The 27,839-nt window shown below is 35.7% G+C and overlaps 1 protein-coding gene across 1 annotated transcript; it reads left to right on the top strand.

Moving 5' to 3' along the window:
• The first annotated feature begins 229 nt into the window (after positions 1-229).
• LOC149783353 (cathepsin B-like) lies at positions 230-27,811 on the top strand. The gene is made up of 9 exons (XM_089931557.1): positions 230-365; positions 4,966-5,128; positions 8,509-8,724; positions 9,648-9,763; positions 13,782-13,866; positions 15,570-15,717; positions 20,628-20,741; positions 25,291-25,419; positions 27,082-27,811. The coding sequence occupies exons 2-9, from the start codon at positions 4,973-4,975 to the stop codon at positions 27,159-27,161; spliced, it is 1,044 nt and encodes a 347-aa protein (XP_089787683.1). The 5' UTR covers positions 230-365; positions 4,966-4,972; the 3' UTR covers positions 27,162-27,811.
• Positions 27,812-27,839: the final 28 nt, after the last annotated feature.

Here is a 27,839-nt window from a genome sequence, read left to right as displayed (position 1 = left end):
AATGGCATTCAGTTATGTTAGAATGGTTTAACTCTTCGTATGTATGTATGTCGTGTATGTGACTTTCCCCTAAAAGGATATTATTACAAGTCAGTTCTACAAGAGAAAGTAATTTTTTAAAATTACAAAAAAAATGATTTGGGGAATTGCGAGCTCGAGAACGAGTATGATGATAAATCTTCCATTACTGAGAGAAACTTCGTATGTTCGATTTGTAGCATTAGTCATTATCCAGAATGGGTCACATGACAATCATATGCCCTCCGTTTGTCTCGTGACTTCGATATATAAACCTTTGATTTCGGCCGTAGGTGCTCGTCATCATCTTCTTTCAGAGGGCGATACACACTTTATTCAGGATACAGGTAGTAATTTGTGAACCATTTCTTTTACATTTAAATAGGTATTCTTTCAGTTTTTGTAACAGAACCTTGAATTAGACTCATTGAATCATGGGATGGTCACAGCCGAAAGTTTTGCTTTAGTGATTTTTCGCCCATTTCTAAAACGCATAATCCTTGTATAAAAACGGTTTGCTAAAGTTAGGCTCGCGTGATATTTAGTAGATAAGAAAAATCTTGGCAGTGTAAGTCGATTTTAATATGAAATTACAATGTCTAGGCCTAGCTATGTAAGAACAGTAGCAGATCTGATGCTTTGCAACACCGGGGCATACCGAAAACTCCGAAACTCACTTCAGTTATATCGTATATACCAAATGGTATCATTAGTTGTTATGTTGTCATTTTGGGCTTAACGCCATTTTTCAGCACATGATAGGCTGGCTGTACATGGCTGCCAGTATATCTGGTTGAGGAAGAACCCGGAAAATCCGGGCAAGAACGTATCATTGGTTGTGTATGAACAATTTAATATTGTTTTATATAGCAGAGTAGTCCTATAATGTAAGACATAACACATGTTGTTTTTTTTTTAGTGCTGTGTTTTAATATCCAAATAAGGGTCTTGTATAGCCTGTTCTGATTTTGGTTGACATCGAAATGAGTATTCAAAGTTTCAGGAATATCTCATACACTTGGCCGCCTATATCGACAATCTTTCACTAATATATGTGTAATTAATATACTTATTGTGCTTTCTTTATCCTGGCGGAATGAAAATATAACACTAGCAAATGGATGCATTTTCATGTTCTGTTGACATACATTTGAATTTGTTGCAATGCGACTGTAGTTGAGGTATGCCGAAGTATGTTTAAGTATGTTCATGTTGGGGAATTGTTGTTTGAATGAAACAAAACATTGCTTACAGTTCCAATAGGCAGATTTTATATTTTTATTCGTTTCATAAAAGAATAATATTTCTACATTACCCGATTTCGGCATTCACGGCTTTCATCACTTTTCATCCAACTGAAATGTAGGCCAACGAATCTTGAAAACATTACTTTTGTGAGAATTTGAATTTATTAGAGAAAAGACATCAGGGTCAGTAAAGTCTGGCAAAAACGTTATAACATTACTTTGCAGAAAGCGTCATTACTGGTTGCCAGTTATGTGTGATATTCCTGGAAATTTGACTTTCGTTACTGTTAGTCGACATCAAAACATGCTACACAGCACCATTAGTTAGGCAGTAAGACCCATCACCCCCCCAGAACAAAAATATAGGGTAATGTGTCTTATGTTGTAGGACTAAAAGCAGAGTAGATGGAATGAATGAATAAAATGAAGAGAAAATATTGGTATAGATATGCATACATTATATTACAATACTTTTAGGTATATTAGGTTTAATGACTACATTTAATTAATCCATTCCTGATTGGAAAGTTTCATTTCGTAATTTTATTATTAATAACAATGATAGCATAATTTAATAAAAGTTTTAAAAAAGTTATAGTACAATACTTTTAAGTAAATAGGTATATGTTTAATTAATCTATTCTTAATTGATGCTTTCTGTACAAAGATAAAAGGCAAAGAACTTTAAAGTAATATTAAATAAGCAATTTTTATTTCATGTTTACAGCTGCTTATTAGTTTGCCGGTTCAATTTACTGTTCCATACAATTTTGTCAGTGATGAAAGTACATGTTACTCTGTTATATAATTAATATTAAATTATGCAGAACCAATGTTAAACTGTGGTATATACAATATAACTGAAGTGCATTTCAGTGTTTTTAATGTGTTCTGGATTTTTGGTGTTTCTACATAGCCTTGCAGATCCGACTGTTTAGTTCTGCTGGTAATAGACCAAAAGAATATATGGATGGTCCGTTGTCTGTCTGTCCCTTAGCACCAGTTTGTTATTTTAACTCCTAAACTATTTGGTGGATATAAGAAATTTTATTTTTACATTGGTATTTGATGTGAAATAAAAACACTTGCTTTTCAGGGCTCTCAGGGATCCGCTCTTCAGGGTCAAATATGTATGAAATTCACACAGGATACACTATTTCTCCATGTAACAAATCCGTGTAATGTGCCTCATTTTACCCAGAATGCTCCCCATTTTCATATTTTTGGTCAGCCATGAACAACATGCTGAATAGCTAAAGGTTAGATTGATGAAAACAGGCATGAAGCTAGTTTGACTAATTAACAGTTAATCCTTATCATAGAAATTATCTTGTGAAATCACTGCCCCTCTGAAGATTACCATGGAGTACTTAAAGAAACCATATTTGTAAGAACTTGCAACTGACTGGCAAATAAATGATGCCTTATTTTGTTGTAACAGTATTTAAATTAAATTGGTGACAACGCAGATTAATATAAATCATGAAAATGATCAAAGCTTTCCCATATTCTGATTTAGACAATATTGTCAAATCATTCATATGCCATCATAATTGTAACTGTTATTTAACTATATGTGATACTACAGTATCAGTAGAAACATTTTTAAAGATTGCAAAAACAGTAAGTCTAACCAAAATAAATGTCTGAAAATCTGTTTTTATTTTTGGGAAGTGGACTTGTGATGAAATTGAAACAAATACCAACAAAAAATAAAATAGGAGAGAGTTGTTTTTATTTTTATTGGTAATATTTGAGTATCAGTACCTAAAGCTTGTGTAAATTAATCTTGCAGTCTCAAGCTACATGTTGTTGTTGTTGTTGTTTTGGGGCTTAACGCCATTTTTCAGCACACGATAGGCTATACATGGCGGCCAGTATTAATGGTGGAAGAAGAACCCGGGAAAACCCCGTAAAGAACCACCGACCCACGAGAAGCTACTGGCAAGCTTTCTCACATACCCACATTGGCTGAATCCTAGACTCGAACCGCCGCAGACAGAGGTGAGATGGCAGTGATCCGTAATGGAGAGCGCTTTAGACCACTCGGCCACTCGGGGCCCCTCAAGCTACATGTATTTAGATACCATACATGTCAAGTCATCTTTTCTGTAAAGCCTACCTTTATTCCTTTGCGCCATTTTACAATGTTTCTTAGTTAACATTTATTTTGAATTATTATTTTATTATTTTTTTGCACATATACTGCTTGGCATATTTTGTTTTATTCTTTGCTTTATTCAGTGATGGTAAATAACATTCTTACATACATTACACTGAAATGCCTGGGGCTTATTTGTGCAAGTTTCTTTGGTGGGAATGAAGATGATATTTTAGTTACAGAGAAAACTACACAGGTTTCTAAGTGATTATTCTTTGGATTGAAATTTATTGTTGAGGATTTTTTTTCTCCTGTGATTTTGGGGTGTTGGTGTAGGGGTAAAAGAAATTTGGAAAGTGACTGTATGATGTTTAAGCTTAATAGTCTATTTACTGAAACATTATTTTGTTTGTAGTTTGATAATCTTGACATGTATTAAAATAATGAGCAGTGTATTTTTTTAATTTTCCTTTCTATCCTTTCAAAAGTGAGGGACTAGTGAGTTCTTGCCTGGGACTCTCAGAAATAGGTTGGGGACTTCTAAGTTCCTTGAGTGAAGAGTCCAGAAGTAGTGTGTGTGATTTGGACTTTTAACAGCTTAACAATTTGTCTTATTGCTAATGTCTGCAGTGTGGCAGTTTATATTCATGTCAAGCACTGAGGCATCGTGTCCAACCCAGTCACATTATCTTGACACCAGGCCGACCAGTCCTAGCACTAACCTCTTAATGCTGAGCACCAAGTGAGGCAGCTGCTAGTACCATTTTTTATAAGTCCTTGGTATGACTCAAACAGGGTTCAAACCAGCAACCTTGTTTGGATGAGTGGGGAAAGTTGAGCTTGGGAGTTTAAAATCTTGTTTTACCTGTTGTGTTGTGACATGGCAGGTGTGCTTTGCCCAAGGTGGGATTTGAATTAATTTGAGTTAAACCTTTCACCTGTTCACTGTTGGTCAGGATTATATACTGTGGGCAGTGATATGGAAGCTGAAATGACAGAGGTGAATAAATAAAAAAATATTTTGAAAAGTGGATAAAGTGTTGCATATTTAATATCTTCATTCAAAATTTATTTACAGTATATTCATCTGAGAATTTTCCTACTTAGTTTTGAAAAAAAGTTTTATTACCAGGTTATCTTTATTTTCACTAGACTATATTTGTTTCGGCCATCCAAATGGGCAACCAGATATCTTTTTGTTGTATACTGTTGTTCATAAATTTGCTATATTAGTGGATTCAAAATTTTTCATATTGTCCAGCTTTAATGGATTTTATGATTGCTACAGAAATTACACACAAATTTCGAGATTCAGTTAGCAATGATCCTTCTGTGGAAACAATAGGAAAGCCTTCTGTACTCCTCAGGTTAAAGTAATGATGAAATCCCTTAAGTACTCCACAGGTACTAAAAAAAACCCTTCTGTGCTCCACAGGTACAGATGAAAACTCTTCTGTATTGCACAAGTCAAAGTACAGATGAAAATCCTTCTGTATTCCACAAGTATAGATGAAAACCCTTCTGTACTCTTCAAGTTAAAGTACAGATCTAGACACCATCCACAGGTGATATAAAAAACTTATGATTTTTATTCTCCAGGACAAAGATGTTGAAGTTGTGCTCACTGCTGTTGCTCGGGGTATGGGCTGTGTCAGCCATTCCAGCCAAGGATGAACTATTCAAGTATATCAGAGTTTTCAAGCCAATGTCCGAGGAAATGATCAGTTTCCTCAACATGCCTGGACCAGGTGCCACTTGGAAGGTAATCATGCATAGCAGAGATTTGTCATTGTTAAGTTCTAGTTTATCCCCCAGGGGAGTAAAATTGAGGGTGAAAAAATACCCCTTAATGTCAGAACTGGAGGTAAAAAAAAATGTGGGGGGTCAAAAATGTACTGACAAATTTTCATCTGACCTATGCTTTTTCAGCTTGAAATAGGATATTGCAACTTGCACAACATACTATCTTTCTCTATAAACATACAAATAAACCAACATGCACAATTAACAAACAAATGCATTGTCCATTCAAAGAATAATTTTATTAGTTCATTTTTCTTTTAGTTTAAAGTCGTACATCTTTTTGTAGCAATATTATAGACCAACACGTTACATATAAGCCAATACAAAAAGCCAAATAAATCTTTTGAACCAAAGGGCAGTTAATTTACTGCGTCATAAAATGTGACCTATCATCGGTTTCATTGTACTTCGTCCTAGAACACATTTATCCAAATATCAAAGAAGCTAATGATTCATCTTCTTTCTAATAAGTTACACTTAAACTTTAAGATCTTTCTTTTATTCCAGCACAGTTAAAAGCCAACAGAATCTGCAATGACCCCCTGACTTTGTAATCCAAATAACGCATTTGTCTATGCAATTTTAGTGATTTGTTTGTTGTGAAACAATATCTTGGTTGATAATGTTGTTCTCCAGATATATTGTGGCGAACAATGGCAGATTTTTTAAATTTCTTAAACCCGGTCATGAAAGGATTATTCACTTTTGTAGTCTTTGCAATCATGCAGTCAGAAGTCACACCGGTAATCCTAATGGATGTACCATATTCCAGTCAAGGGAATTATTTTCTCCACATTTCATTAAAGCTAGATCCACTGTAATCTTTTGGGTTCTGCTGCTTACATTTTCTTCACTGATGATTCTTAGTGCATGCCGTTTTAATCTGGAGATCACTTTCTAGTGCAACAAATATTGAGGTTAAATATCTAGATGAGATCTTGCTGAGCTCAATGGAAATTGCATGAGAGCTAGTGAGATTAGGGGAAGTTACTCTGTCATAACATTGCCTATGCTAGTCTGGTTCCCTGTTTCGTATGCTACATGAATACTCTGTCATAACATTGCCTATGCTAGTCTGGTTCCCTGTTTCGTATGCTACATGAATAGCAGAGTGCAATGCAGGTAGCATGCAAATCAGGGAGCCAGTCTATGCCTATGCTCGAAGTATACACGATGCCATCCCTCATCCATAGCTGCCAACCCGCGTGATTTTGGCTTGAATTTCATGACTTTTTCAGGTGGTAATGGATTCACACCGACCGTAAAAAAAAGTCAAGAATTCCCCAATTCTCAATTATTTTAAATCTTTAATAAAATAACTGATTTCCAGTTAAGCACTAGTTGTGATATCGGCAGTTGCCGAAATGGTCTGGTACTGCTAGTAACGATATTAGTGGAACTATAGCTGATTGGTACAGGTGGCGGCAGGCATTTTAGTGTATTTTAATCTGTACGTATAAGAGTAGTTTTACAAATGCTTTTGAGAGAAACCGGGGCCTAACCAGAATTTTGTTCTGTGCATGCACCACAAACACTGATTTGAATTACCATTTGGCACTGCATCTTGAAAATGTCTTCACCAACAAGGAAAAATAAATGTATTGCACAAAAAGTGAAGTTTAGTTTGGAATGTACCAAAAATTGGCCGTGCATTCTGCCATCAAACACCGATATACATCATGCTTTTTGCACACAGTGTGGCACAAATTTTAGCATTGGACATGGTGACAGATATGATGTGACGAAGCACATTGGTAGTAAAAAGCACATAGAGGTTGGGAAAATTAAGAATGTGCAGCAGATTTCAGCTCTCAACAGAAGACCTGCAAGCTACCAATGCTGAAGCATTGTTTGTGAGTCTTCTTGTTGAACACAATCTCAGACATTTATCAGTTGGTGACCATGCTAAACATTTTTTCAGACAAATATTCCTGGATTCGAAAGTCGCTTCACGAATTCATGTCAAAATTCATTAATTTTTTTCCTTATTTTCACTAATTGCGAGCCTTGAGGGTTGGCAGCTATGCTCATCCAATGCATTGGATACTAAATAAATCATCATCACATTATGCGAATCCTTTGTGAAAATAAATGCACAGCAACAAAATGTATGCATCAGTTTTCTCCAGCATGCATCCCTGATGCACAAACATGCGTAAAAGGGAAACACTGAGTTAACCATCAGACAGGAGGGAGTCTCAAACTTGGGTCAGAAAAATGGGAGAAGTTATAGTCCATACAGACAAAAATAGGCCAAGTGATGTAGTTTGCAGAAGTAATGAGGTGCAAGTCAACTTGTAAAGCATGTGTGCTTTTTAAGAGAGTAGATGTATTATTTGGATAATAAAAGAAGTTATTTGCAGTGTATTACCACATATTAGTCATTTAATTTAAAATACAACAATGATGAAAAGTTAATTTTCTATATATTGCATCTTTCTGAATGAACTAAATGCTGATTTTTCAATTATGTCAACATGGTTTCATTTTAGTAAACATGTGCTTGATGAATGGATATGTTCACATGCTTATGCCGGTGATGTATAGTGTTCTTGGGACATCAATATTTTCAGTGGAGATTTCGTTTTTGAGATGTTCATTGCGGTATTTTGACAGTTGGTGTTACATTGTCACAGCCTGTATTGACCATTATGTCAGTTAAATCATTTTCTAGTTTTCTATTTGAGCTTGCTTCTTTAGAATGTAATGAAAAGATTACATAAATTTCATTATTGGAGGCATGAACCATGCAGCTTATAATGTTACATATCTTACCTGTATCCATAACTTTATAACAATTTTGACTCATCCAAAAACTTGAAGATGTATCAGTATTTAAAATTCCTATGTAGAACCAATCCACCTGGAATGGTGTTAATGTTTAAATTAATAATTTGATGGTGGGGTAGTGGGATTAAAATAATTTGATGGTGGGAGAGAAGTTAAGCATTGCCACTGCAGAATGACAGACTGACAAAAACACATTCCAGCTTTTTCTAGAAATAGCTTGGAACAATTAAATATCCTCAATCTTCTGATTTTGTTTCTTTCAACACAAGTCTGATGTAGTTATAAATCCTGTTTTGTGTAGGTATGTGTCCCTTTCCTGGTTACAAATTATGTTTGGTTCATGAAGGTAATAACTCAAGATTCAGGATACATGTATGTGCTTTGGTCACTCTCATTTTAAACTGGAATGACAGTAATAATGAGTGCTATTGCTGTTAGTTTTAATCTATTTTGCTTTCTTTGAGTTCAAGATTTTGTGCGCAATAATTCTCAGCCATGAGTTGAACCTGTATCTCATGTTATTATACAAATCTGTTCTTTGTCTTTCAGGCTGGGAACAATTTTCCTGGCATAAGGAATTTGGATGACAAGCTAATGTATGCCAAGAGACTGTGTGGGACCAAATTGAATGACCCCAATCCCCTCCCAGTGAAGAATATTGAACCCCTTAGGGATCTGCCCACCAGCTTTGATGCCAGGACCAAGTGGCCAAACTGTCCCACAGTTAATGAAATAAGGGATCAGGGTGACTGTGGTTCATGCTGGGTGAGTAAAATACATTGAATGCAAACCATAATAAATGAAGTGGTTCACATTGTTACATTATGTTTGATCGTATGTTATCTTAGAATGTCATTATATTCCATATATGCACACAAAGAATTACTTGAGACTTTCATGATGCATTTTCTGTAGTCATAACATTGATATATGATCAAAAACTGCAGGAAGGATAATGAAAAATATTATCTAATGAAGTTATGAATGATAAAACTTTTTCTTTGATGGTATTTTAGCACAAAGTTCATAACTTTGCACAAATGGTTGTCACTAAGGGGAGGTAATCAGTCGAGATGACCTTTAAAGGGACATATATGAGACTCAATTAGTGCAAGATCTCTTGTTAAGCTTTTATGTTTGTTTGTAAATTATTATTATATTTTTGTCAAGTTTAATGTGTTTTAAAATTTCTGGATCATGAGATATATAGGAATGCATGCTAATTAAATTTGATTTCAAATCATACAAATGTAAAATAAGTCATCTGTGTATGAGGCATAATGACAGGAAAATTACATCCATTAAAGTTTCTCATTACAGAAGATTGTATTTTTCTGTTCTCATGATATTAATAGCATTGATGGTAAAAATGTTGTAGATATTTAGGAATGTATATTAAAATAGATTCCTGTGTACAACTTTACTTAAGTAGATTCGTGGCCAAATTCAGAACCAGGTATGTGCAGATTGGTGCACAGCTTCCATTTAGGTCTCAATAAATCCACTTGTCCACTAATCCCAACAAGTGACAAGTGGATAAAGCGTGTTTCTTTTTTCTCGGAGTAGACAGGAAGGATATGAATTCATATTATGGTTTTCTGTCCTGCTGGATAAGTGGCAGTGCTAAGTGTTTATAGGCTCGTCACTCCATGGCAGCTAGACATTTAAAACTGCATTTTTTTTTACAGGCTTTTGGTGCAGTGGAAGCCATGTCTGACAGGATTTGTATCGCATCTAATGGAAAGGTGAATGCTGAGATTTCTGCAGAGGATCTGTTAGCATGCTGCAGTTCATGTGGAGGAGGGTCAGTATGGGTCACTGTACTAGAATAGATGAGGTGTCATGGGAAATTCATCATAAAATTTATCTCTGGTAAAATATACATTGGTAAGAACTTGATGGTGTTAATTTCCATTGCAAAATAATAGATGTACAGGAATCACTTCTTCTACTTTGCAAGGCCACAAATCAATGAAGAGGTCACCTTTTTATTGTCGCAAGTTAGTTGTAGAAAACTCCTTTACGTGGTCAGAGATTAGTACTGTGGACATTTTTATTGGTCACTGCAGATTTATCAGTTACCTCATGTCAAAGGTTGGAGAATATGTCACTTTTTATGGTTACAGGGCAGTTGTTAAATAAGTCAGCTGTATGCATTATCAAACATTGTTGCAGTTGTCAGTTTCACATTTACAGAGTTGATTCTGTCTTTTTTCCCATTTTAATTTTCATAATTTCAGAAAAGTTATATTTTTTTTGGCTTCCATAGCAATTCAAAATCTCTAAAGCCAAGACTTGTTCTCTTTTCATTGAAGCACAAGGCAAGTATAAACAGGTTTCTGCTAGTCCAGCTCAGGCTGATCTCCCCTTTTTCCCCCACTTTGGTAACCACTTGCAATGTTGTTTCATTGTAAGTTTTTGTTTGTTTACCTACTTTTACCTCAAACAGATATGAAAACAATCCTGTTACCAAATTCATTATGTTTGAGTTTCTTAAGAATAAATGAGATGGTTGGCAATCTTTTGTTAAAAAACAGAAGATGAAGAGGGAAGTAACAGACTTCTCCTGAATTCATACAATTTAGTTTCAGACAGTAGCACATCATTCCCTTCAGGAATCTCTTGTTTGTTATTGTCCTGTCAGAAGAATGGTGAGGCATGGGTAGACATTTTGTGGAGCAGTTGCCAGGGAGATCATAGTCAAGATTGAAATTCGCTGTTGAAGTTTTTTTGTTAAAGTCAGATATAATATATACTTCACAGCATATTGTGCATGCTCAACTCTTAAAGAGTGTGGATACTTCACAGCATGTTGTGTTGCTAAAACAGTGTGGATACTTCACAGCATGTTGTGTTGCTAAAACAGTGTGGATACTTCACAGCATGTTGTGTTGCTAAAACAGTGTGGATACTTCACAGCATGTTGTGTTGCTAAAACAGTGTGGTATACTTCACAGCATGTTGTGTTGCTAAAACAGTGTGGTATACTTCACAGCATGTTGTGTTGCTAAAACAGTGTGGATACTTCACAGCATGTTGTGTTGCTAAAACAGTGTGGATACTTCACAGCATGTTGTGTTGCTAAAACTGTGGATACTTCACAGCATGTTGTGTTGCTAAAACAGTGTGGATACTTCACAGCATGTTGTGTTGCTAAAACAGTGTGGATACTTCACAGGATGTTGTGTTGCTAAAACAGTGTGGTATACTTCACAGCATGTTGTGTTGCTAAAACAGTGTGGTATACTTCACAGCATGTTGTGTTGCTAAAACAGTGTGGATACTTCACAGCATGTTGTGTTGCTAAAACAGTGTATGTTGTGTTGCTAAAACAGTGTGGATACTTCACAGCATGTTGTGTTGCTAAAACAGTGTGGTATACTTCACAGCATGTTGTGTTGCTAAAACAGTGTGGATACTTCACAGCATGTTGTGTTGCTAAAACAGTGTGGTATACTTCACAGCATGTTGTGTTGCTAAAACAGTGTGGATACTTCACAGCATGTTGTGTTGCTAAAACAGTGTGGATACTTCACAGCATGTTGTGTTGCAAAAACAGTGTGGTATACTTCACAGCATGTTGTGTTGCTAAAACAGTATGGATACTTCACAGCATGTTGTGTTGCTAAAACAGTGTGGTATACTTCACAGCATGTTGTGTTGCTAAAACAGTGTGGTATACTTCACAGCATGTTGTGTTGCTAAAACAGTGTGGTATACTTCACAGCATGTTGTGTTGCTAAAACAGTGTGGTATACTTCACAGCATGTTGTGTTGCTAAAACAGTGTGGATACTTCACAGCATGTTGTGTTGCTAAAACAGTGTGGTATACTTCACAGCATGTTGTGTTGCTAAAACAGTGTGGTATACTTCACAGCATGTTGTGTTGCTAAAACAGTGTGGATACTTCACAGCATGTTGTGTTGCTAAAACAGTGTGGTATACTTCACAGCATGTTGTGTTGCTAAAACAGTGTGGTATACTTCACAGCATGTTGTGTTGCTAAAACAGTGTGGATACTTCACAGCATGTTGTGTTGCTAAAACAGTGTGGTATACTTCACAGCATGTTGTGTTGCTAAAACAGTGTGGTATACTTCACAACATGTTGTGTTGCTAAAACAGTGTGGTATACTTCACAGCATGTTGTGTTGCTAAAACAGTGTGGTATACTTCACAGCATGTTGTGTTGCTAAAACAGTGTGGTATACTTCACAGCTTGTTGTGGAGATAAAACAGTTGGGAGACTCACAGCATTATGTGGAGGTGAAATAAAGAGTGTCTATACTTCACAGCATAGTGTGCTAGTAAAAACATGGTATACATTATATGTTGTGGAGGTGAAACAAAGAAAGTGGATTCTGACATCATGTTGTGGAGATAAAATCAGCATGTTCTGCAGGTAAAGTATATTGTAGAGGTACTTCACAGCATGTTGTGGCGGTAAAACATTTAGTGTGAATATTTGATAAAATATTGTACAGGTAAATCAGAGGTACTGTGGTTACTTCACAGGATGTTGTGCACATAAAAGACAGTGAGGATGTTTCACAGAATGCTAATCAAGTAAAACATATATAATGGGGATATTTCGCAGAATGCTAATCAAGTGAAACAAATAATGGTGATATTTCACAGAATGCAGAAGCAGGTAAAACAGATACAGTGGGGATATTTCACAGAATGCTAATCAAGTGAAACATATAATAGTGATATTTCACAGAATGCAGATGTAGGTAAAACATGCAGTGGGGATGTTTCACAGAATGCTAATCAAGTAAAACATATAATGGTGATATTTTACAGAATGCAAAATCAGGTAAAACAGATACTGTTAGGATATTTCACAGAATGCTAATCAAGTATAACATATAATGGGAATATTTCACAGAATGCAGAGTCAGGTAAAACAGATACAGTGGAGATATTTCACAGAATGCTAATCAAGTTAAACATATATAATGGGGATATTTCACAGTGTGCTAATCCAGTTAAACAGTTATAGTGGGGATATTTCACAGAATGCTAAGCAGGTAAAATGGGGGAATGCAACAACATTGGAATAATGTTCATGTAAAACAGATATTTATGAAAGTACACACTGGTGATAATCTCAAAATCCAAAAGCATTAGACTCCTATCCTGATTCTAACACAGTTGTTTTAAAAATAGCAAAAAAATGTAGTTCCATATGGTCCTATATGATATGGCAGAGTTGTGACAGAAAATGTGATTATGTATAGTTCTACATAAAAAGGAAGAGTCCTGACAGAAAATGTAATTCTGTGTAGAATTAACACTATAAGGAAGAGTCCTAACAAAAAATGTAATTTTGCATAGTCCTTCATGACATAGAAGAGTCCTGACATGTCTTACTGCAATAATCATCTGCAATAATCATATACTGAATCATGTCTTTATAAGAAAACATGATTTTTACTTCATGTTAATGAAACCTAGCAACTATTATCTGCTTAAGTTTCTTTTTGTTGTTATTTATGGATTTTAATTACATATAAACTTGAAACTTTATGCAAATGAAATGTACAATAAGGTGGGAGTCATGATGTCCATCCAGATAAATGGGCCATGACTGGTACTCCTATTTTTACTTCCAAAGGACATCAGCATCCCTATAGACTATATCTGGGAACAAGACAAATAACTTGCTTTGAAACTTAATTCATTTCGCACATGAAGAAAAACTTTTTTTGTGTATAATAGCTAGATAAGCATCTGATTTACATAGATGATAATAGAAAAGACTAGGTACACCTGACTTAGTGAGTGGCTTTATTTGAGATGTTTTTTTCCATTGGCAGATGTGAAGGAGGGTTCCCATCAGAGGCTTGGAGGTACTACGAGAGGGAAGGTCTTGTCACTGGAGGACTGTACAACAGCAGTCAGGTCAGCATCACCTTCACTTATAGTGTGGCACAGATTTCAACCATTCCATTTTTTGGGAATACGTTGTAACCTCCATTTACATCATTGTGATCACTTCTGTCAGATTCTGATTTTACAGTCAGAAATATTTTATGTTGGTGAACAGCATTGTTAACTGCGGAAAACCTAGATTAGTGAAATGGTTGTTACTTCAATTGTAATGTTTTTTTGACAATGCCTCTCACTGAAAATGGACTAGACATTGCATATTAGCTCCTTGTTGGACAAAACTTGCATCACCTTAGCATCTTGTCAGACAGAATCAGAAATTGCATCACCTTAGTGACCCATCGGACAAAATAAAACATTACATTAACTTAACTGCCCAGTTAAGACAAAATTTGAAATAGGCAGACGCCAATCACTTGTAAATTACCTGGACCCATCAAGAAATGGTAGTTTGTTCTGATAAATTAGCTGTACATCTCTTCCCAGGTATAAGTTCCACTCAACTCCACTTCAGAAGTGGATTGTTTCTTATCAGTTTGTGTTGGTGTATTTGTGTGTTTGATTTGGATTTTTAATGTGGTTTTAACATTTTTAGTCATATTGCTATGCTGTCCAGTGTGTCAGTTTACAGTGATGTCTAGTACTGGGGCATCATGCAACAAATATGTAGAATCATGTCCCATGCAGTCATCTTATCCTGATACCAGGCCAACCACTAACCTCTTAATGCTGAGCGCCTAATAAAGCATCTGTTTAAAAGTCTTTGGTATGACTAGGCCAGGGTTCAAACCCGCAACTGGAAAATTGTTAAAGCTATTTTAAAAACCAAATCATACATTTACACACAGGAGAAATCAATTCTACAAACAGCATATATATTGATCTCGTGGTGCATTGTGCAACTGCAGATCAGTGTCTGACATGATTTTTAAACTTCACAGCAACATCATAGTTTTGTGTTTTATGTTTCAAAATACTTGTCATAATGTCACATATGTCTTGCTGTTAGAACACTGCTTGAATGGAATTTTTCTGGCTAATATTTCAAATTAGTTAATTAATATTTTACATGCATCTTCATATTTTTCTCAGAGGTACATTAGTTTATATCTTGACCACTGATTAGGTATTATAGTTCATATAAGTGGTACTTACTCAAAACTCAAAGTAGAAATTTTAGGAGTAGGAAGCAGGTTTTGGCTACAGTTGATTCTTGTAAGCTATCTGCTTAGAGGATAGACTTTATGGATGTCCATTATTTTCCACATAGAAAATTATATGGATGGCATCATTATATATCCGTTTACATCAGAATGCCTGCTTAGAACTTTTGTTACTTTTGTAAAAATAGATTTATTCAGTCCATGAAAAATTAAAAACATTATGTAGTGAGCGTGATTTTAATTATTTTTATCAGTCAAGATGGATTCCACCTATATTTAATCTATGCATATTTCCAAATTAATTAAAAGGCATTTGCTTAATGGCAGTTATGGCCTCTCCATTATTTGTAAATTTTTCATAAATATCAATGCCTTAACGTATGCAGTGTCTGAAACCATAAATACCAATGCCACTGCGGCTGAATGACATCATTCACACTGTCTCATAATTTTCTTCTAAAATAGTGAAACAGTTAATGTCTGTTTAACTCTGTATTTCTGATGTATCTGTCAGTGTGTCTGTTGGTTCTAATTGGTCCCGTTTATGTGCAGGGGTGCCAGCCATACTTGATTCCAGCTTGTGACCACCATGTTGTTGGCCATCTCCAGCCCTGTCCCAAAGAAGAAGCCAAGACTCCTAAATGCTCCAAAAAGTGTGAAGCCAATTACAATGTGACATACAAAGATGACAAGCACTATGGTATGGTTCGATCTGTATTTGTTTGATTTCATTGTTTGATTTTAAACGTGTCTGTTATAAGCAGTAAACTCAGGGATGTAATAAAAATGGCCCTTAAAACAGGTAGCTGCTTTATACAGCTAATGGAACCTTTGTAGGATCTTGAAAAACAGGTCAATGAAGATATATGATTGATTAATAGATTGACTTCAGTTTTAAAGTAAATTATGATAGTCATTCCTCTGTTTTACAGTCATATGTAAGCTGTCAGTGGTGAAATTAGTGTTTGGTCATGTTGTACAATACAGAGATCCGTGCTCTTTGCTTTCTTTTAAAGTGTCAGCTCTGATTTAAATTTTAGGATGGATTGAAGTGCGGATACGTGATACAGTTGCATGGAACATAATTTTGGGAGGGAACAACATGTACATGTTTATATGATTTTTTTTGTACAGTGCACTAAGATAAATCTATTAATGCTAACAATCATACTGGCATTCACAGCATTTTTTTTGTTCAGAAACCAAGTTTTAAATGTGGACTGTGTACAGAGGTTACCTGTGTATAGTTTGTTTGTTTTCCCATGGGTGGCCATTATTGACAGATTTGACTGTAATTCAGATTTAGGAAATGATTGGGATATATGCAGATTTTCCATGGTTCTAACACAAAACGGTTGCCAATTTTGAAAAGTACTTCCAGTTGCCAGGTGTTTTCTCGCATCATGGCAAGAACATGCCATAGCACTTGTGAAACTATCGAAGTTTATCAACTCACAAAAGTGTGTTATCCAAGTGACAGTGTAATTGATTGGACACTGATGGGAATGAGCATGCGCTTTATTTGATGATGTTCACCAAACTTGTGTTAGATCTTGCAGCAGGAGTTGTCAAATGTGAAAACAAAGCAGTTGCTCTTTAACAAGCACACACTTAAGATCCAAAATCCACTGGCAAATCACTCAGGCAATGTCAGCTATAAAATCACTGGCAGGTCACTCAAGGAAATGTTCACTATAAAATAGATTTGGTTACAGAAGAGTCAAACACATAATGTACATGAAATTGGATGCAATATACTTACTAGTAATCCCCTGCAGTTGTCATTATTTCTTTTCATTTTTTTTAAATGTTTTGTCAAATAAATAACGGGAGAATTAGGCAGAAACAGTAACTATCCCTAATCCAATGTACACAGTACTGTCCACAATATTACTTTTTATTCTTGTTCTTTTTCTTCTCAATATTCTGTTGAATTTACTAATAAATGCTGATATTTGACATATTGTTTAGCAAGATAAAATGGGGGATTGTGGCTGCCGATTACAATACAGATATTACTGTTGTTTTTAATCAAAACCTTGACCATTACACATGATAAATGGCAGATTGTGCATGGGTTGCTGTCTGCTGATGTCTGCACAAACATCCAGTCATATTTTTCTTAACTGACTCAAACCATAGATTATTCAGAACGAGAAAACCGTGTCTGAAATTTCTCCTACATTGTTGTGCATTCAGTATTGTACACATACATATTCAGTCCCCATTCTGGCCTATACATGACAGTCTGTATAATAGATATGCCTGTACTAAATAGTCTGTATAACATACAGGCCTGTACTAAATAGTCTATATAGCATATATGCCTGTACTAAATAGTCTGTATAACATACAGGCCTGTACTAAATAGTCTATTAAATAGTCTGTATAACATATAGGCCTGTACTAAATAGTATAATAGATGTGCCCGTACTAAATAGTCTGTATAACATATAGGCCTGTACTAAATAGCCTGTATAACATATAGGCCTGTACTAAATAGTATAATAGATAGGCCCGTACTAAATAGTCTGTATAACATATAGGCCTATACTAAATAGCCTGTGTAACATGTAGGCCTGTACTAAATAGCCTGTATAACATATAGTCCTGTACTAAATAGTCGGTATAATAGATAGGCCTGTACTAAATAGCCTGTATAACATATATGCCTGTACTATATAGTCAGTATAATCAATAGGCCTGTACTAAATGGTCTGTATAACATATAGGCCTGTACTAAATAGCCTGTATAACATATAGGCCTATACTAAATATTCAGTATAATAGATAGGCCTGTACTAAATGGTCTGTATAAAATATAGGCCTGTACTAAATAGCCTGTATAACATATAGGCCTATCTTTATAGCCTGTATAACATATATGCCTGTACTATATAGTCAGTATAATCAATAGGCCTGTACTAAATGGTCTGTATAAAATATAGGCCTGTACTAAATAGCCTGTATAACATATAGGCCCATCTCTATATCCTGTATAACATATAGGCCTGTACTAAATAGTGATTATAAAAGATTGGTCAGTACTAAATAGCTTGTTTAATAGATAGGCTTGTGCTAAATAGTCAGTATAATAGATAGGCCTGTACTAAATAGTTTGTATATTTTGTTACATTTTCTTTTCAAAGCAAACAATTTTCAGTACCTTGTAAATAACAGCTAGTGAACACTCTGAGGTTTGTGGGAGGATGAGCAGAAATTTTGCTATAGCTTGACATGAAATTACATCAATATTATACTAATATTGCAGTTTTTAAAAATAGAATTTAAACATTGTTGTTTCTTGTCAGGTATATGTCAGTCTTTTTATGAAAGAAGGAATTCTGTTTTATTTCTGAATCTAAAGTAACACTTGAATGTACCCAAATTTACATGCAAAATACAGCGATAATGCACAGAATTCTTGTTGATAAACATGTGATGTATGTTGAAACCACTTGGAGTCATGTTTGAAATGGTCTGTCGGAGATTGGATATATTGAAAATAAACATAGTTTATGGGGAAAAAATTAAGAATCTCATTAGAATAAGTTGTTTATTGACAATTATTTACTTCAGTTATTCAACTACTTAACCACACACACACCCCACTCACCTTCTCACTGATTTCCATCACTTAATTTATCAGTGGACCCTCCATAACTAGCACCCTCACTTATAATATGGTCAAAGTTTTTGGACCCTGTTGTACACAAGTTATCAACGGAGAGGTTCTTTTATGATTGATAAGTTTGTGATCACATTCAAAATCTATTTTTTTAAGTAGTAGCAATTATTTGTTTTATATATAATTAGGTATATATTAACAACCAGTTGAAACAGACTTATTTTATTACCACACAGGGACTTTCACTTGAAGGCATTAGTCTAAAAGCATTAGTATGAAGGCATTAGTCTGGGGCATTTGTCTCAGAGCATTAGTATGTAGGCATTAGTCTGGGGCATTTGTCTCATAGCATTAGTCTGAAAGTATTAGTATGAAAGCATTAGTCTGGGGCATTTGTCTCAGAGCATTAGTCTGAAAGCATTAGTATGAAGGCATTAGTCTGGGGCATTTGTCTCATAGCATTAGTCTGAAAGTATTAGTTGGAAAGCATTAGTCTGGGGATATTAGTCTGGAAACATTAGACTGGGGAATTAGTCTGAAAGAATTAGGCTGGGGCATTTGTCTCATAGCTTTAGTCTGGGGGAATTGGTCTGAATGCATTAGTCTGAAAGCATTATTCTGGGGAAGTAGTCTGGAGGCATTTTAGTTTGGGGTATTAGTCTTAAAAGCATTAGTCTGGTGGTATCATGGGAAAATGTATTATACAGCATCAACTGAAAATTAAAAAGATATTAAAATATTTTTATAATTTTTAACGTCTGAGCACAACAGCATCCGAGAACATACTAATTTCCAGCCATTTTTTAATAGTAATGAAACTGTCATTGTAAAGGCCATGCCTTTAGTTTCATTTTGTTTTCATCCTTTTCTTTGTCAACCCAATATGTTCCATCTGTTATAGTCCCTTATAAGTCGAGTCAAAGCTGTAAACATACACCCTGATCTGCCATCACAAGATGCACCAACATATCAGGGTCTGCATTGTTTGTTCTAATGATTACCTATAATGAACTGCATAGACCTAACTCTACCAGCAAATGCAATGGTAGATCTGGCTCTGTTCAGTTTGCCGTTGGACTTGACTTACAAGCAAGTATATATGGTACCAGTGAGAAAAATGACTTAGAAATATAAATCAGTACTTGATGACAAATGTTAACATAATTTTTATTTTGTATCTTGCACATAGTTTTCCTACAATAACATTTTTTTCTGGAAATGAAACTTGTACATACTGTTGTCTGACATTTCTGGTAATGCTATTGGAAGAACAATATTTACAAAACTTGCACATTTTGTAGTCAGATATTACTGTCAGTCAGAAGCCATTAAGTCTATTATAAGAGGCAAATTTTACTGTTGAATCTATTCTTCCATATCAGTTTTCTGTTGGTACCTGAAGACTGTCATAATGAAAGTCCTTGTAAGGAGACTTGACTGTATCATATTTTGGGAAGTCACAGTAAATTGTTACCGATCCACCCCATTAAATAAATTCAGAGTTGTTTGCAAGTTTTAATTTTTTGGCCTGTTTTGTTATTTCTTATCTGTGGCCCTACTTTAAATTAGGAGATAGCTATCTAATTTGTAAGGGTTTGAGGTGTTAATGGTTCTTTTACGATTGGCCATGACACTTGAGAGAAGCTGGTAAATATTTGAAGACCAGCAGGTATTGGTGAGGATCAACAGTTATTGGTGAGGATAATCTTGACTCATGTGACAAGATGATAAAACAGTGACCTGTAAAACCAATAATGTGTCCAGATCTTCAAGCACAACATTTCCTCCATATTCAAACAATTTTGCTAAACTTTTTTTCCAAAACATAGCCCATTAGTTTTCTGTTGCACAACACCACTCGGAGAGTCATGATATGAGTGGTTTCAGACTTTCTAATGTTATATTTTGTTATTTAACCAATCAGAAAATTCTTTTGATTCAATTCTAAAATGAGTCTTATTTGAATGATTTTGTTATTTTAGGAAAAAATTCTTACTCCGTGGATTCAGTGGAGAAAATCATGACTGAGATCATGACCAATGGACCTGTGGAAGCTGCTTTCACTGTATATGAAGATTTTCTAAGCTACAAATCAGGTAAGTAGGACTCAGCTTTGAGTTGAGTATTCATGCAGGTAGCACAGATATTTTGCAAAGGTTTATCAGCAACTGTTTTCTGTTAATATCTCCTGACGAATGGAAGTTTTGAGGAGATGTAGCATTTTTCACTTGTTTGTTACACCTGTAATATCTTGCACCCTGTTACACATGCTGATGAAAATTAATGTTTAGATAATATATCAAATGGAGTAACATAACTATACTGGTACAAGGTATATGTGTCATGCTTGTATTTTTAGCTATTTTTTCATTACCATGGATCCCATTTCACCTGTGTTTATCAAAATTGGTATGTTGATCCATCTCATGGTGAGTGAACCAATCATTCCTAAAACTAGTTCTTTGTTTTATCAATATGGTTAATACAACCTTGAAAAATCACTGAATTTTGTGGTTTTCCTTGAGAACTCTTTGAATGAAACAAAAATTGGCTCTATGCTTGAGAAGTCCATGAAGTTTTGATCTCTGTGACAAAGTTTACACACTTGAGGGACTTTTGTATTTTCTGCATGGCTCATACAACCTTCAGAAATCTTTTTAGTTGAGGTGTTTCCTTGAAAACTATGAAACTATGAATTTAAACAAATATTGTTTTCATACTTGAAAACTCCATAAATGTTTTCCCAAACTCCCTGAATTTAACTTTATAATTCAGAATATTATATATATATATATATATATATATATATATATATATATATATATATATAATTTTCTACAGATGGTGTTTAATAACATAAAATGGAGTAAAAGTAGGCTAATTTACTGATACAAGTTACTAGGTGGAGTAATATCCCATTTGCAGTTGTGACGTAAATCAAATTTTGCAGTTAGATGACTTATTCTATGAGAAATATGACCCAGCCAGGAATGGGCTGTATTTATAATTCAAAATGATAGTGAAGCATCAAAAGCTCAAATGAAGCACATCACTAAATTGTTTTGCTGTTACTTCATACTGAGATCTCACTGCTATCAGTTTTTACTGTTTTCGTTTATCATTGACAGCACTATCTTTGTATGTTATCTTTATGTGACAGCACTACCTCAAATGTTGTCTCATCTTTAGGTGACAGCACTACCCTGCATATTGCGTCATCATTATGTGATAGCACTGCTTTGCATGTTATATCATTATGTGACAGCACTACCTCGTATGTTATGTCATCATTATGTGACAGCACTGCCTTGCATGTAATGTCATCATTATGTGACAGCACTGCCTTGCATGTAATGTCATCATTATGTGACAGCACTGCCTTGCATGTTATATCATTATGTGACAGCACTGCCTTGCATGTAATGTCATCATTATGTGACACCACTGCCTTGCTTGTTGTCTCATGTGACAGCACTACATCGCATGTTATGTCATCATTATGTGGCAGCACTACCTTGCATGTTATGTCATCATTATGTGACAGCACTGCCTCGCATGTTATGTCATCATTATGTGACAGCACTACCTCGCATGTTGTCATCATTATGTGACAGCACTACCTCGCATGTTATGTCATCATTATGTGACACCACTGCCTTGCATGTAATGTCATCATTATGTGACAGCACTACCTCGCATGTTGTCTCATGTGACAGCACTACCTCTCTTATTATATCATTTTGTGACATCACTGTCTAGAATGTTATCATTATATGACAGTGCAGTCTTGCATGTTATCTCATCTTTTTGTGATAGTACTATCTTGAACGTTGTCTCATCATTATGTGACAGCACTACCCTGCATGTTGTCTCATGTGACAGCACTACCTCTCTTGTTATATCATTTTGTGACAGCACTATCTAGAATGCTATCATTATATGACAGTGCAATCTTGCATGTTATCTTTTTGTGACAGTACTATCTTGAATGTTGTCTCATCATTATGTGTCAGCACTACCATATACCATCTCATCATTATATGACACATTAACAATCCTCCATTTTCATCACTGGCAACCTCCATATACTAAATGAAAGAAACCCACATAAATGGTTCTAAACAAAGCAACCATCATACATACTGTGGTTAACAAACAAACTATCATATTTATTGATAAAGTTACATGAAAAAGTTCAGTTTCCATAAGAAAAAATTGTGTTTGAAAACGATTATAAGTTCTTGAAATATTGTTTTAAAAAACTCGATATGTTTATCATTGTGTCTAGTTGACCCTCAGTATTTTTTATCCTGTTTCACTTATACAGATAAAAATTGGAATGTTAAATGCATCTCAGTAAAGGTAACTCAGCCATGCTAAAACTAGGACACTGTGACTCAGTTTTCATGCTTGAGTGTCTATTTTTACTCTGCTGATCACAGACCAGAAGGTCTTTGTTATACATCATCTGTATGTTACTACATGTTTGTTATCACTACTCTTAAAATACTACTTTTGACAGTTGCCATGAATCTTTACACATTCATCCCATGGTCTAGTTGGTCCTGAATGAAAATGGTGCCACTCAGACATTGCAAATGGCCACCAAAGCAGCCATTTTGTGCATCTTTTTACTACTATTCCTGAATGGATGGTTCAATCAACATGAATGTTTTTACCAAAAGACTTTGTACAATGTCCAGTTAGTTGTAAGTAAAAACATTGCCAATCAGACTTCCAATATGACTGCCACAATGCATAGAAGGAATTCTTATAATATCTAGTTGGCTTGACACATTTATATTGTGCTTGCAGAAAAATAATTCTTAGAATGTCTGGTTGGTTCTAAATGGAAGCTTGACAGTTTGTTATCCAGTCTTGCCACCATTGCAGCCATCTTGAAAATCTTGTAATTGTTACTTGTCTATAACAGTAAAGATGATCCTTGATCCACCATGCCTTATTTTAGTTGCTATGTAAACTATGATGAGTGAAAGGTCTGTATGTATGTCATATAGTACACCCATTGTCATATAGTACACCCATTGTCATATAGTACACTCATTGTCATATAGCACACCCATTGTCATATACAACACTGCTGGGCCTATACCAAACCCCATGTCATATGGAACACTGCTGGACGTATAGCAATCCCATTATCATATAGAACACTGCTTGACCTATAGCAATCCCATTATCATATAGAACACTGCTTGACCTATAGCAATCCTTTTATCATACAGAACACAGCTGGACCTATAGCAATCCCGTTATCATATAGAACACTGCTGGGCCTATAGCACTCCCATTATCATATAGAACACTGCTGGGCCTATAGCAATTCCATTGTCACATAGAACACTGCTGGGCCTATAGAAAACCCCATGTCATATAGAACACTGCTGGACCTATAGCAATCCCATTATCATATAAAACACTGCTGGACCTATAGCAAACCCCTTATCTTATAGAACACTGCTGGACCTATAGCAAACCCCTTATCATATAGAACATTCTTTGCCTATAGCAAACCCATTGTCTTATGGCAAACCCATTATCATAGCAAACTGTTGGACCTATAGCAAACCCTGTATCATATTGCAAACTGCTGGACCCGTAGCAAACCCCATATCTCACTGCTGGAACTATACCAAACTCCATGTCATATTGAAAACTGCTGATCCAGTAGTGAACTCCATGTCATATAGCACACTGCTGGGCCTATAGTAATCCCATTATCTTATAGAACACTGCTGGTCCTATAGTGAACTTTGTGTCAGACAGCACACTGCTGGGCCTATAGCAATCCCATTATCATATAGAACACCGCTGGGCCTATACCAAACCCCATATCATATAGAACATTGCTGGGCCTATACTAAACCATATGTCATATAGAACACTGCTAAGCCTATACTGAACCCCATGTCATATTGAACACTGCTGGTTCTATTGTGAACTCCATGCCATATATAGCACACTGCTGGGCCTGTACCAAACCCAATGTCATATTGAACACTTCTGGGCTTACAGCAAACTCCATGTTATATTGCACACTTGCTTTTCCTATAGCAAACCCATTGTCATATAGCACTTTTCTGGGCCTATAGTAGTCCCCTTGTCATATAGCACATGGTTGGGCCCATAGCAAACCCCATGTCATATAGAACACTGCTGGGCCTAAAACAAACCCCATGTCACATTTGGAACTGCTGGGCCTATACCAAACCCCATGTCATATAGCACAATGCTGGGCCTATACCAAACCCCATGTCATATTGAATACTGCTGGGTCTATACCCATCCCCTTGTCATATAGAATACTGATGGGACTATAAATAAACCCCTTTTCATATATTTTCACTGCTTGTCATGTAGCACAGCACTTGTCATTTGGCACAACCCTTTAATTTGCATAGACTTGTTAGAATCATCAATCTTTAACATGCATATATTTGTAAAGAGATCTGCCATGTGATACTTGTCAGATTATCAAGGCCACTGCTGTTCACTTGAAATCATATCAGGGATGAACAGTGTTGACCTAAATGTGAAATGTGATGTAAGCTCTAAATATATAGTTCTTGCTTTTGGTTGTATGTTATATACAAAGTGTTCTAATGGTTGAATGTTTATCTGTAGGTGTATACCAGCACAGGACAGGTCAGGAGCTTGGTGGACATGCCATCAAAATCCTTGGCTGGGGTGTGGACAGTGGGACACCATTCTGGATTGTTGCCAACTCCTGGAACCCTGACTGGGGAAATCAAGGTAAACCTAGTTTATAAAAGGCAACAGCTAAAAGACTTGTAAATGGGCCATAAAATAACTACATTTGTAATTACTGCTGTTAATACTTATACAGATCTTCTCTGCTACTATTACTACTGCTGCTGTTGCTACTGCTACTTCATGTACTACTGCTGTTTTCTGTCCCATTCCTCCTGCTGTTGCTACTGCTACTTCATGTACTACTACTGTTTCCTGTCCCACTTTGCTGTTGCTACTGCTGCTTCATGTACTACTACTGTTTCCTGTCCCACTTCTCCTGCTGTTGCTACTGCTACTTCATGTACTACTAGTTTTCTGTCCCACTTCTCCTGCTGTTGCTACTGCTACTTCATGTACTACTATAGTTTTCTGTCCCACTTCTCCTGCTGTTGCTACTGCTACTTCATGTACTACTATAGTTTTCTGCCCCACTTCTCCTGCTGTTGCTACTGCTACTTCATGTACTACTATAGTTTTCTGTCCCACTTCTCCTGCTGTTGCTACTGCTACTTCATGTACTACTATAGTTTTCTGTCTCACTACTCCTGCTGTTGGAGCCCTGAGTGGCCGAGTGGTCTAAAGCGCTCTCCGTTACAGATCACTGCCATCTCACCTCTGTCTGCGTGGGACCTCGCTTATAACACCACACTAATTTGTATAGCTCTCTTGAACAGTAATATAACCGGTTATTATGGTCATGGACCTGATTACTTTGTCTTTGTAATACTATGTACCCCAGTACAAGGTGACCTGACATATAACATTACACTTTTATGACTCTTACATAGAATAATAATTAGGGATCAATGAAGATTTTAAAAGTGGGAGTAGTAACAACGCATTAGTTGTGATAGTAATACCAGAAGATTTAGCAGTAATAGCAGAAGATTTACCAGCAGTAGTGAGACAGAAAACAGTAGTAGTACATGAAGTAGCAGTAGCAACAGCAGGAGTTGTTGTTGTTGTTGTTGTGGGATTTAACGCCATTTTTCAGCACATGATAGGCTATGTATGGCGGCCAGTATTAATGGTGGAGGAAGAACCCGGGAAAACCCCGGAAAGAACCACCGACCCACGAGAAGCTACTGGCAAGCTTTCTCACATACCCGCATTGGCTGAATCCAAGACTCGAACTGCCGCAGACAGAGGTGAGATGGCAGTGATCCGTAACAAAGAGAGCTTCAGACCACTCGAGCACTCGTTGCCCCCATCTTGTGCTGAAAAATGGTGTTAAATCCGAAAACAACAACAAGGAACACCAACAATCCAGTTGCTAAGGCTTCTTGTAATTCTATCAGTCTGTCCTTTCAGTCATTCCCCCTTTCATTTCTGTAAGCATGATTTTAATAAAGATGATGGAATCAGCACCAGACTTTGTATACAGACTCTTAAGGAGCAATGTTGACAGGCAGGCAGTTAGATGGAGATTAGGAGACAGTTTTTTAACTTTGTAACACTTTTCTTCAGATCTGATCTTTTGTATGACTCTGTCAGCAGTCTCATTTTAGTTACTTTTACTGACACTTCTAAAAACAGTACCCACAAGCAAATATAGGAATTGTCATCCCATACTATTTAGAAAAGACATGGTTTTAAAATGACACCTGTGTCCAACAGCGGTAGCTTAGATTCCTTTTTAGTTACATTTTTCTTTCATTGCAGGTTACTTCAATATTCTGAGAGGCAAGGATGAATGTGGGATTGAATCACAGGTTGTTGCAGGCTTGCCCAAGCTATCATAGACAGGAAACAGTGTCAGCAGAGAAAATTAAATGATTTTTGTACTTTTCATTTCAATCAGTCCACCATCTTCATGCATCTATCCTCATATCTTATGAAAATACCATTGAAACTGTGAAGTAAATGATGAACCAAAGACAAAATGGTTAAAAGAGGAAACAAAACAACATTTCTTTGGAAAGTACGACAAAACATGACAAACTTCTGCAAGTCTAACTTATTACCAACAGGAGTTAAATGTAAAATTCTGTTATCTGTTGAAAGTAAAACATCTATGCAAATGCATAAAGTGTGATAAAAAGTGCCATCTTAAGTGTAATAACTGTCTCTTTGTACTTCGCATACAGAATTAGAAAATATTTCTTACTGCTATATATGTTAGGTCAAACATAAAAAGTGCCATAGTAAGTGTCATTTCCTGTCTCTTTTTACTTCCTATGCAGGATTAGAAAATATTTCTTATTGCTGTGTATGTTCTGTCATTATGTTTAAAGTACAAAATATGGTCAGTTTAAAAAATGTTTACCAAACTTTGTTAAGTACATGTTTCTGTGTCTTAGCTGCAGTCAGTTGTATCTATTTTTCATCATTTTTTTACTTCATTGAACTCTAAAATTTGATGTAAAAATTAAACTATTCTTAAAGTTAAGAATATTTGCCTTATTTTTCCTGCACATTAC

This window comes from Sinohyriopsis cumingii, chromosome 14, assembly GCF_028554795.1.
Source record: "Sinohyriopsis cumingii isolate HCF-2022 chromosome 14, ASM2855479v2, whole genome shotgun sequence".
In the NCBI taxonomy this organism is placed as follows: Eukaryota; Metazoa; Mollusca; class Bivalvia; order Unionida; family Unionidae; genus Sinohyriopsis; species Sinohyriopsis cumingii.
This window is presented reverse-complemented; position numbering and strand designations above follow the sequence as displayed.